At 37.6% G+C, this 13,029-nt stretch overlaps 1 protein-coding gene across 5 annotated transcripts in view; it reads left to right on the top strand.

Moving 5' to 3' along the window:
• Positions 1-12,741, top strand: part of ICA1 (islet cell autoantigen 1) — a 69,260-nt gene extending 56,519 nt beyond the window's left edge. For 2 of the 5 annotated variants that reach the window (XM_085050800.1, XM_085050802.1), the window contains 5 exons: positions 653-715; positions 829-870; positions 4,656-4,931; positions 10,057-10,152; positions 11,808-12,741. In XM_085050800.1, coding sequence (XP_084906926.1) covers positions 653-715; positions 829-870; positions 4,656-4,931; positions 10,057-10,152; positions 11,808-11,929 — 599 coding nt within the window. In that variant the 3' untranslated portion in view covers positions 11,930-12,741. The remainder of the gene's footprint in view (positions 1-652; positions 716-828; positions 871-4,655; positions 4,932-10,056; positions 10,153-11,807) is intronic. The other 3 variants (XM_085050801.1, XM_085050804.1, XM_085050805.1) reach the window with 3 other exon arrangements.
• Positions 12,742-13,029: the final 288 nt, after the last annotated feature.

Genomic DNA, 13,029 nt, shown 5'->3' with positions numbered 1-13,029 from the left:
ACTGATAAATAGAATCCAGATTATTGTTCTGATTCCATGTCTCATCTAAGAAACTTGCTGAGAATTTAAGTGGTACTTTGTCACCTTAGATAGGCTGTAACTCTCAGCTGTACATTTTCCTTCCTATTGGTCTTAGTTCATTTATTTTCCTGCAGAGGAGATGCTGTTACTTAAATCCTAACTTGGGGAACTTTGGGTGAAGATACCTTCTCCCTGTTCCCAAAGTTTGTGTCATGAGGAAGAACACATTGTAAGGAAGGCAGTTTAGAGAGTGATGAGGCTCTGGCACTTCGGTGCACTCTCTTAGCCTAAGTACAAGTTTTTAAAAGAAATGTGTCTGCTCCTGGAGGACAAGAGAGATCTGTCTGATTTTTGCAGTTGCCTCATCTGGGTGCACTCAGCCTAGAGAGGATAGAATAGCAGGCAGGGACTTGAAGAAAGATCTCCCTCAAGTTACTATTCAGAGATTTGCCTCACTTTGAAATGCCTCTACCTTGGATCTTTCATTCATTGTGGCCAGGCTCATTTTAAACATGACTCATTTAAAACATGAATCCCAGCAACCATTGCATGTTGATCTTATGGTGACGTTGTTTATAAGCATAGTCTCCTGCCAAGTGCAATTTGACATGTTTGTGGATCTTGATTACAGCTGATGATGGCAAGGATGTCATCTCCACATTACAAGGACATTGTAACCACAAGCAGAACTCAGGTGAAGATACTTAAGAAAATTATCTTTACATGTGCATGTACTGATTGTCTGTGTACTGCAGATCTTCCTGTGTTGTTTTTAATTTTTCTTTTTTGTTTTTGGGGTTTTTTTAGGTGCTATAGATGAGTTATTAGACCTGCAACCTGAAGAAAATGGTATGATTGTGCATGTCTGTTAGATCTGTTTCATCTACTTTTCAATCATCGTCACCAAGTGTAATTTTAATCTTAGATCTTTATTTCTTTCACAGTCTGAAAGGTTGAAGGAAGTTATTCAGCTGCAATGTTTTAATAGTGTTTAATAGTTTTTAATAAGAAACTCAGCAGAGTCACTTTTCTTGATGTTACAATATGAAGTAAACCTTATTCAGGATAAAATATTTATACCAGGTAATTAGGTAGACTGGTCTACATCCTGTTTGCCCAAGTGAAGTAGGTTCCACTGTAATACCCCTCCTATAATATTTCACAAATTTTTCATTTTGGTTCTTTAGTTGTTATACTACGACTCTTGGCAATACACCAGTAACCACAACATTTTGTGTTAGAAATGCACATATCAGACATAAATTACCTAGTCTTCTTAAAACCATGTAAGAACTGGTGACTTCTTTCAGACAGAGAGTTAATTAAATCCACTGTGCTGTCCCTTATACTTCTGTGAGATCCATAGTGGATCTTAACCATTTTACCATAAGCGAGTTTTGTAAGTTTTCATCAGAAGTCAGAGTATTGTCTATAATTTTTCAATTGCTTTTCACTCATATATCTCAGAAGAACGGGTAAAAAAAACTTCAACAAAACCAGTTGTGGCAACTCAAAAAGCAAATTAAGCAAAGAAAAAAGATTTTTGTGTGGTTTAGTCAGTCAGTCTGAGAGTGTAATTTGGGGTATTTAAGGCACTGCCTTCATGGTAGGTAAGGACATTTGCAAACGCCTTTACTTTGGATTTGGCACGGGCACTGGCCTGTGCTGGGGAGAAATTATCCATGTGGGGAATCATCCATGAAGGCAGACACCAGGAAAGGTCCTCAGCTCTCTGCAGAAGCAGCCCTAATCTGTGGATAGATAAAGTAACAATGACTTCTTTTCTATGGTTAATAAAAAAGGTCAGTGCATGTCTGATAGTGGCTTTTTTTTTTTTCTGGTTTTCTTCTTACTCAGTTGCATTCCTTGCTAGGCCTTCCTAGTGGACATACAGATAATAAATACAATTATTGCTCATCCAAGCTTAGCTGTGTCACTTAGAACACTTTTTTCTTTACCTAAACAGTTAAATTGATACAAAAACTGCTGTGGATTGTCTGCATTGGCTAAGGATGGCTGTGGCACTGTTAAAATATCAGCCATTTCTCCTAATTTTACACACTAGCTAGCTTTAGGCTAATGAATATTGTATTATTTTAAGTAAAGCAGTATAGTTAGAGGTACACTTTCATGTGTGTTTCAGAAGGAAGTTTTTATCCTGTGTTGCCAATCAGGTAGTGTTGTAAATATTTTTAGTTTCTCTTTCCTTTTAATAGCAGCAAAATGAGGTATGTTTACAAAGGACTTATGAGCATTGCTAGAGGCTTGTTCAAATGACTGCAAAAAGAATATAGTCACATTGTTCTTTCAGTGTTTTATTGGGAGTTTTGGATTTTTTTCATGGGCATTTATTAGGTTGGGGCAGCATGTGCAGACAGAAAAAAGGATTTTGACGGAAAGTGGGCAGTGAAAGCAGAAACAGGAAAAGAAGTAATAGAAGATTTACGGGTAAAGTGAGAAAGTCCGTATCATTCTAGTAATCTAGCAGAGATACCACATGAGTAATATCTCGGTAAGCAAGACTGGTTTCTAGATAACCTTTATTGCAAACAAGAGTAAAAGTTACTGCTGCTGCTTACTCAGGGCAGCCTGAGCCTAAACTCACTGTATCCTGCCCTGTCATGGGTGCACAGTCCCCACAGGAAGATCAGGAAGATTGCTGAGCCACAGAATATGTCACTCTTCAGATTTCTGGTGGTTAAACACCCTGCAGGAAGACCTGAGTGCTCTTCACATGCAAAGCTTCATGTTGCACTTGGTGCTGCAGTCAAGATGGGGCTCCTGCAATGGTTGCCCAGACGAAGCAGAACTTTGCTCTGAGCTGTGATGCTGCATTTGTTCCGTTCCAGGGCGCTTGTGGTTATGTGTGGTGTTGGTGCTGTGTTGCAGCAGGTGTGCTACAAATGCTGCTGCCTTTGCATCTCCCCTGCAAGTTCATGAAGGGGCTTCCTGAAAGCAGCTTTGAGATGGTGATGCCCCTTAGAGATCAGAGTTCTTAAGGGCTCTTGAAATTGCAGGTGTCTTTCCCCTATGGTGGGATTCACCCCTCTGTCTCATCTGCTGAATAGCTTGGGGGAATTGGAGGTACTTGGACAATGTTAATATTCTTTGCTCTTTATCTCAAGACAGGAAAACAGCCTGAAAATTTATAAGAACAAATAGTTTCCTGTGGTATTTTAGTTATAGCCTAGTGAGAACATCAGGAGAATTGACGTGTTTCTAGTGTTTCTATTTCTAATTTTTAGGCTCTGTCAGAGAGTACAGAGGTATATCAAAATGTGAGTTAGAGAGGAGATGAATCTCACAGCTGACTTCAGTAATGAATAAAATAATTTTATTGTGTGTTGGTTTATTTGTTTCTTTGTACGTAGGTGTGTGTGCTGACGCATGAGCCTATTTTAAAACACAGTTCTGTGCCTTTTTTCCTCCTCTGACTCAACTTCAAGCGTTTCATTATAAACTATTACAGCTATTACCAGGAAACTTTGCTGAGAAGGCTGTTGAGTTTCACTAAAATGGCCTGTTGCAACCACTTTGCTACTGTCAATCTTTTATCTCAACCCAAAAGGGTTAGAAGCATCTTTGTAAGTTGAATGCAAATTGGAGAGCTCAGCTGATCTACCCAAACTTTGGGAAACTGAAGTTGCCTCTACAAGTGGCTACTCCTGAAGCTGCCTTACTACAAGTTTGAAACAAGCATAATTAAGATAGACTGATTTGGATTTCAGTAACATGACATGATCAGCCTTGTTAACCACCATTTTTGTGATCTGTGGACTTCCACAGTGGAGCTCCAAAAGTCTCCAAGTAAAATAACACTTTAGGGTCCTTGGTAGTTCTTTAACTTTCCAAATATTTTGGAAAAGGATTATGATCCTGATTACCAGTTTCATGTATTTTATATTACTATTTAACATTTCTAAAACAGGAAAAACTTGTTTTTAAGGAGCAATGGCTCAAGTCATCTAAGAACTACTTCAGCTGCAGTTTTGGTGCTGGAAAAACCAGCATAGGGAATCAAAAGAAAAGTGAGCCCCAGTTATTTCTTGGCAGCTTATGGGAAGAAAAAAAAATACTGCAGCATTGATCAGTGTAGAAATCTAACTCTGTGTGATAGACTAACCTTTTTTCTTGGGGAAATACCCCCATAATTCAAGCATTGGTCAGAAGGTCACAAAGGTGATCTTACATATGTTCCCACAAAATTCTAGAATAATCCCCAAGTCTTTCTTTTTTTTCAGTGTATACCAATCTGATTTTTTTTTTTTTTGAGAGTTTCGTATAATGTTTCAATAACCAACATAGAAATAATCTTTTCCAATTTTTTTAATATTAGCCTGTGTAATGGTTTTGGTGTGTTTAATAGGTTTTTAAGCATACTTGTAGTATTATTTTTAACGAGAAGTGAGTCCTAACAGCAGTAAGGTTATCTAAGATAATCAAGGAATTATTAGTTGCATAAGGTATAAACCCAGATGCCCAAGAAAATTGAGTCTAAAAGAAAGAACAAATGTTCATGCAAACATATTCCATCTCATTTAACATACAAAACTTAGATTGTTAGTTTTTTTAAAAGTTCCTTCTTTACTTTGTCTAAAAAAATTATTTGTCTTGATTCTTTTGTTCTGGGACAGCTTCAAAGGAAAAGTTTGTGAGATCCTTGGAGCCAGAACCTGGTGATAAGGATGATATGGTGTTACTGAATGAGATCCTAAATGCTTCCTCCCTGGATGAGGGGGAATTCAGCAAAGAGTGGACAGCTGTTTTTGGACAGGCTGCTGATCCCACCATGAACTCTTCAACTAGAGAAGGGGAGAACACCTCAACATCTGCAGCACCAGCACCATCAGGCTACTTGCCCTCACAGCTGCTAGACCAAAACATGAATGACTTGCAGTCATCCTTACACGGTGAGAGCAATTCTTGGTCTGTCATTATGTTGGGGTTATGGTTTAGAGTATGGTTTTCTGGTATGTAGAAGTGTGGTGGAAGTTTATATTGTGCCATGGCTGCAGAAACCCTGAAATTAGAGCAGAGTATGGCCTGGAGAAAAACCATGTGTGTAACTTGTTTTTCTAGCCCTTCTCATTCAGTGTTTGAGAATGAAGTACCCAAAACCTAAAGATTACTGTCTTGAATGTTTTCATTGAGCTTCTTGAAATGTTCTGTTTGCCTTTGAGATAACTTTTCTTCCTGAAACAGAAAATATGTTTGAGTGGGTTTTACTGTTTTAATCACAACTGCTGTCTCTGTTAAGAGGCCAAGGAACCAAAAATAATTACTGTATTTTGTCTGGGGATACTATTTTTGAACAATGTAATGAAAATGAGTTGCATTCTTTTTTTCTTCTTTTTCTTCTTTTTCTTTTTTTTTTTCTCTTTTTTCTTTTTTCTTTTTTCTTTTTTTCTTTTTTCTTTTTTCTTTTTTTTTCTTTTTTCTTTTTTCCTTTTTTCCTTTTTTCCTTTTTTCTTTTTTCTTTTTTACTTTTTCTCTTTTTCTCTTTTTTTCTTTTTTTCTTTTTTTCTTTTTTTCTTTTTTCTTTTTTTTCTTTTTTTTTCTTTTTTTCTCTTTTTTTCTTTTTTTTCTTTTTTTTTCCACTAAGCATCCTGTACCATTGCCTGTACCATACCATTCTACCTCTATGGGTCAGGTAGAATGGGTTGTCTCATCCTGGCAACCATATAGGTGGATTTCTCTTGCAGGCTGGTTAGTGATGCAACTCTTTCCTCTTTCTTCTGTTCTCTTGGGTTTTCCAAGCTACTGCTGGGGGAAAGAAAAGAGGGGAGCTAGGGCAGAGCTTTCCTGCTGCTGCTTTGGCCTGGAGGAAGGAAGGAAGGGAGGAAGGCAGGCTGGTGATAAACAGCCAACAGCGCCTACCTTTGTCCTCCCCACAGTCTGGCTGTATTTTTCATAGGGCTTTGCAAACTGGAGAGGACCTTACCTTTTTGGGCTCTGTCCCAAGTCATCTAAATCTCATTTAATTTAGAAGAGTGATATAGGAAAGACTAGCAGGCTGATTCTATCCTGGAAGCTACTCCTTGGAGCCCATGCAACTGGAAGAGTCATACATGATGTGAAGTGACCTGTGACATTTTGGCAAGGATAAGAAAGTCAAGTTTACTTTACAGTTAATACAGTTACTACCAGCACCCCTAGAGCAAGATACCTGGGTTCATTGGCTTCAGCACATAGATGAAAAATGGGGGAATGGCATTTGTAATGATGCACAGGTTTAGATGTATTTTTACAAGGTACATGATTTTTAGGCAAATTGCTAAAAATAGCAACAGAAATACTATGGGATTGATTTTTTTTCTCCATGGATTTACATATTTTAAAATATATTTTACCTTTCAGTGCAATTTACATTTTTAAATGTAAATATGTTTTTGAAGGAAAAATCTTCTTTAGGCATGAATAGCAAGTGGGGTTTGGTATCCTTTCTGAGGTGGCTGTTAGCTCTCATTTGCACTGGCATTACGTGCAGTGTTAGAGACTTCAAAATCAGAATTCAGGTATGTTGCATTCAAGGAACACTAGAAATGGGAAATCCATTCCAGTCAGCATGCTATCCCAAGATCTTTTTGAGTAAAAAAAAATAATAAATCCATTCTGAAAGAGTAGAATGGGAATGTTTTCAAATGGGTTTCCAAGGTTTTGGCAGAAGATTGTGGTAATTGATGTAGTTGCATTTGAAACGTCTGAGCTAATCAGCTGAGTGATTGTATCTGAAAATCAGCATGTTCTCAGACTTTATCTGCTGAGTAAAATGCATTATTTAAACTGCCTTTCACAGACTATTTTTCTCTAAATTTTTTGTTATTTTTTAACAGAAGAGGAAATTTGGTCCATTTTATATCTCGTGAAAACTCAGTTTTAATCTTCAATTTCATTTCATTTCATTTCACAATTTTTCTTTCATAATTTGACCTTATCATTAAATATGGAAAGTGAAACATTGTAAACAAAATGCTAACTGGAGTATAAGCATATCTAAACATACAAGTTGGAAATATTAGAATGTATGAATTACATTTTTACTGAGGGCTTGTGATACATCTCCCACAGTTCTTTTCCCCCTGACTGGTAGGATTGCTTAGTGATTATTCAGTGTGAGGTGTTACACTGTAGTCTCAATGTTGCATACTTCCTGTGTGAATTTGGCCTTAAGATCTTAAAGGTTCTTAAAACCCACATGCTTAACTTTAAGCACATTAACTTTTCTATTAACTTCAGTGGGATTACTTACTTATTTTACGTTAAGCACACTCATAAATCTTTGGGGCTTTGTTTTCTCTCTGCCTCAGATCTTAATCTGTAAAACAGGCACAATGCTATGCAGGTTATAAACTGTTACGGTCAGGAATTCCCAGCTCAGAATTTTCTCTGGCTGTATTTATAGGCAGGATCCAGCACAATGGGACTCTGAATTGCTATGGGGCTACCAGGTGCTGGTTTAAAGTATATAAATGTGTGTGTGTATATGCATATATATATATATAATAGAAGGAAAGCTTGCTCCCAGCATACCTTGTAGATTCTCCTCCAGATACAGCTCTGTAGTTCAGTTGCCTTTCTACTTTTTCAGAGGGATCATTGGCTTTATGTTTTCATGATGTTTATGGCTTCATTTGCCTACTCATTCATACTGTTAAGGGCTTCTTTTTATCTCCCCTACATGTGCATATATTCTAGTTGTAAGAGAACGCACAGGTCACCATTTCCATTTCTAAATTTAATTGATGCAACATTTGTAAAGATGCTCGCTGAACAGCAAGCTGTTTGGTTTCCTTGCTGTCTTGGCAATAACCTTTTGTCTGGTCACGTAACAAAGCCATCCTGTGAACAGGCAAACCAGAACAGGCTTAGAGCCAAAAGCTGCTTTCAAACTGATAGGCTGCGGTTTGGTTTTGAAAGACAAAGTTGTTCTCTGTAGCTCACTAAAAACATAATTCATGAAAGTATCTAATAAAAATTCTGTGTCAGTCATTCACAGTACCTTCATAGATGAGTAATTTCATTATGAAAGCATCACATATTTTCTGGAGCATATTTGGTTTTATATTTTGTTGCTGTTGTCAGGTTCATTTTGTTTTCTAAGTGGTGCTTGAGCTACCTGAGTTTCAGTAAACAGCCAGCCGGGCCACAGCATCTCTCATGGATGTGCTGCCTACCAAGCCTTAGCCCAGGGACTCAAAGGGAGGGAGAGCTCCAAAGGAGTTCACTGGTCTGAAGTGTTTCACTCTCTGACCTGCCAAGCACACCAGTGTGAAGGAACATCAGTGATGTCTCAGGGAGCCAATTCCTGATCTTACTTGAAGTCACTGGGACTTGCACAGGAAGTTTCTGGCAGAGCTGCCATTCATTTGAATCAGGTTAGGATTTGGCCCTATTTGTTTAAGCAGCTGAATTTACCTGTTGTCATTCTTTGCCAGATCAAAACTCTCTCACAATGCACCTCCAAGCAGACTAAAGCATTGCAGTCTACTGTAGTAGTGTATAATTTCCTCTGCCATTCTTGTTTGTAACACAGGCACAGAAAATGCCTGCAAAAGTATGTCATTCTGAAGAGGTAATGCCATGCTTTTCATGATTTATCATTCAAATTTGCTTATTCGAAAGATTAAGCTCTAAAACCTCACTTCCAGAGGGTACAGGCTGGCTTACAAGCCTTTATCCACCTTCGTCTAGAGCAAATATGTGTGAGTCCTCTGCATCCAGATTTTGAACAAGTTTTTGGTTAGTTTCCTTAGACGTACAGAGGATGTTTGTGGCTTTGAATTTCCTTCCTAATTCATGTGATTGTATAGAAAAACTCTTTTTGTCTCTTTTTATAACACAGCTTGGGCTTCAAACCTTTTATAGTCAAGGTAAGATCAGGGCGTGATGCAAATAATTTACTGAGAGAGGAGGGGTTGATGAGACTGATGTGGTTGTTGCAGTACCTGTCAGGATGCAGGGTGCCACTATCTGACAGGGCTCCCAAAAGAGCAGAAAGTAAGGGGAGGAAGGACAAAAGGAGCAGGAAAGGATGTGAAAGCATGAACTTGTAGAAAAAAGAGACTGAATAAGGAGATGGTAACTGGGTGCATAGATGAGCATACTGTTTGTGATACTGCCAAATTAGATGGATAGTTGACCAGGCCAAATTTAAAGGAGATATTAGTTAAATTAGAAATAATATCTCCAGTCCTGTAAATGTAATAAAAGATATGAATTTAAGTATCTTAAGCCAGGGACAAAAATTGTTTTGTTGTTTTCCTATTATGTTTCTGCACTATACTACCCCTAATTCATTTTTCCAGCCTGTTCATCTGGCCTCACTAACTGTATTTACCATTACTCTTTTGTGGCTATAAAATATGTATGTAAGAACAAAAAATTGTTTCACTTTTTCCTGCATAGTTGCTCTCTTCTTGCTGAGAAGATCCTTTCAATTAAAGAACAAAAAGAAAAATACTCCATTAAAATGTAGTTTCAAGTTAACTTGAAGTAATTAATCTTGAATTTAATTACTCAGTGTTTTGCAATCAATTATTTTTATCAGAATTACTTCAAAATTCACTAAAAAAACCTAGGGTTTCTAAATAAGGTTTTGTCTGGAATAGTGGATGAAATTAAAGTCTTTGGAACTTCAGAAGTTAAGAAAGGTGGAAAAAATGTTTATTATGTGTGGTATTTTCACCCAAATGTAAGTGTTTCTTCTCCCTAAAACTGTGTTCGACTTGATACTGAACTGGCCTTTCTGTGAATGAGTCTTAACTGTGATTCAGTAAGAGAAACAAAAATCTTTTTTAGCCAGGTTAAAGGTTTGAAAAGAGTATAGTTGCCTGAATCTGAAGATGATGAAAGTGATCTACAGATACTGTCTTGTGAAGGGTGTTGCTCCTGTTCTGACTGCTGACTCCGTGTGTACAAAGACATAGGAATGGCCATAAACATAACACCTTCACTGTTGTCTGATGCTGCCAGACACTGGGGTGTTGGAGTTAACAAAGTACTTCTTCATGCTAATGCTGTATTACTGAATTTCAGGATGGGCAGCCAGCAGTGTGAGTGCACCATCAATACCACAGGCAGCACAGAAGCCACACAGCCTGAATGTGAATGATGACAAGACACCTGTGAAAGGTGATAGTCATGTATTTTTTTGGTTACTTTGCTTTTCTGTTTTAGCTTTTTTATCTTGTAAGCATCTCTTGTCTTCTCAGTTAGTCATAACAAGACTTATTTTTGTAGTAGCTACAGCGCAGTCTTATGCTCCCTGATTACTCTGTTTCACCTTGATTAGGTGTATGATGTGTGTATATGTATATTTTTGGTAGGCTTCAGTGCTAATAGCATGGCAAAAGAGTAATTTACTGTATAACAAAGGAGCTGAAGCTACAGTTTCTTTTAACTACTTTAATTTTGAATCACACAAAATAGCATGCACTTTGTCTGAGCTAAACAGTGTTTTGAAGCTCTAGGATTTAGCATTGTGGCTAAAATACAGACTACTGATAAGGCAGAAGAGCCCTAATTGCAAATTTTGTTGATAAACATACATCATATCAGTAATCATCTGTTTAAAACTTAATTCAGTTGTTGCAGCTGAGCCAAGAGTGCATAGTTCTGCCATCTACTGAGACAAAGCCCTGCTGATTTTGACTGGGATTTTCTGGATAAGGGAACCAGGATTATGTTGAATTCCACTGCCACTTTGTAGCCAATTCTGTGCATTCACATTTGATCAGAAATTACGTCAAAGATATTCAGTGCAGAAGAAAGGGATGATACATATTCCTTCCCCTGAGATTTTTCAGCTCAGCAAAAAAAAAAAAGGAAAAGAGGATTAAGGTGTTTTGGAAACCATTTTGGAGATCTGTGGTTCTGAAAGTGGCAGATACCAAGAGGAGTGTCATGTCAGGCAGAGCCTATCTCGTCTGTAAATTCCTTGTGTCACAAAGAAAGCTTTCATGTGCCATTATCTCAGAGCACATCTTGTTTCCCTGTCAGTGTAATACTTGGTGGGCATAGGGTCACAAAAGCAAAGCAAGTGGAGATGTGCCTTCTTCATAGCAGCTGAAGTTGTTACTGCTTTAACCCCAACATCTGCCCAGTTGGAATAAGAGGAGGCAGGAGACCTCTATAAAATACATATGTCATCGTGGACACAGAGGTGCAATAGTCCAGCTGCTGTTGGAACATACTCTTTATTCACATTTTGTGTATATCCATCAAAATAATACTAGAAGCTGTACTTGGGACTAGCTATCAAACATAACCCCCCTCTCTCTCCAGCCAATGCCTTCCCATTAAAACTTCATTCCAGATGAGTAATGACCTTGTGTGGTTGTATACAGGGGAGACAGAACAGTCACATGAATTGGATTTTAGCAAAGGAATTTAGTCCTGTAAGAGAGGTTGAAAGTAAAATTTGCCTTTACTTTCCTTTTGCTCGTTTGCAGGCATGCAGGGGCACACTCACATGCCTTTCATGGAACAAAGCTAGACAGAGTGAGATTGTTTCTATTTCTAATTAAAGCATTCCTGTACTTATCATGGCAGGAGCCATATAAAATACATAGGAGACACTATTCGTACTGAAGTTCTATATTCTGATAAAGACAGTGTTTTAAAATGCAATCACTCATTCCGATTTTCTTGTCACAAGTGCCCTTGGTAATAAATTAAACAATAGCATGGCATTTGTTTGACCTCAGTCAAACATTCAGTCAGTTTTGTTTTAAAATAACTGACAAGTCTGTGCATTTCTTTTTTTCTTTCTTTTTTTTTTCTTCCAGAATCTACAAAGAACCCTAAAGACTTGACTGCTTGGTTTAGTCTCTTTGCTGACCTTGACCCATTATCCAATCCTGATGCTGTTGGGAAAACTGATAAAGAACATGAATTGCTTAATGCATGAGTCAGCTGCCTCTGGTAACTCACATTCTTCCCTTCATCGACACTATTTTGGAGTTTAAAAAAACTAAATGAAAATTAGTATGCTGTTGTGAATCTATAAAGTATGTGCCATGATAATAAAACTAAAGGGAATTAATCCCGTTTTCTATAGGTACAGTTATTTGCTCTTGTTTTGTATAAAGAGTTCGCATTTATTTTCTACGTGGATTTACAAAAATTAGGTTAAGAATTAGGGCAGATTTCTTGCCAAATTAGATTATCTGCTGAAACACTGTCTTCGCCTGGGGTGATGTGGAGCTAACACCAGAGTGAAATACAAATTGCAAACCTATTTTTTTATAATGTTTCTGGAGTAAATTTTAAAAAAATAATGTAACTGAAGAGGCTGCATGAGTCAAACATCTATCATGTATATAATAGATCTATTACTGCTATGTTAGGATGTCAACTGAATTTGTTTTATTAGTACTCACAGTGGAAAAACCTGTGCTGGAGCTAATTATTGAAGAAGTAAATTTAGGTCTGTGCAGCCACTGAAATTGTGCCCTTTCCAGTCTGACTTATTTGACAAACTGCACTATATATAGAGAAGTCATGCCCAGGAGGCTTCTTTTCTGAGTTTTTTCTCCATTGTACCAACAGAATTTTCACCTGTTTGCAGAAGTTTCTTGGAACTGATGCTTTACCATGCCTTCAATACATTTCTGTTTCTGTTCTGAGAATTTTTCATCCAGTTTACTTCTGAAGCATGTGTTATTTTGAGCTTGTTGTGACATTATATCTTTAATAAAATGATTTTGACAAAAAACACAACTTTATTCCCACTGGAATGCTGTTGTGCTGTTGAATTGATACTAAACAAGCATCTGAAGATAAACATGACCAGTTTTTAGACAGTACCAAACCCTTTGTTTCTGAATAATAATCCAGTAGGACAGTGAGAAAAGTTGAACTCCATGAGCTGTCCCTTTGCTTCCCTGCAACAGAAGGGGGAAAGGCTCATAGAATCATAAAGGTTGGAAATGACCTCCAAGAGCATTGAGTCGAACTTTGGAACAAACAACACCCTGTCAACTAAACCCCAGTACTAAGTGCCACATC

This window comes from Lichenostomus cassidix, chromosome 2, assembly GCF_008360975.1.
Source record: "Lichenostomus cassidix isolate B80296 chromosome 2, HeHo_3.0, whole genome shotgun sequence".
Classification (NCBI taxonomy): Eukaryota; Metazoa; Chordata; class Aves; order Passeriformes; family Meliphagidae; genus Lichenostomus; species Lichenostomus cassidix.
The sequence above is the reverse complement of the archived record's forward strand: the minus strand, read 5'-3'. Positions and strand labels throughout refer to the sequence as shown.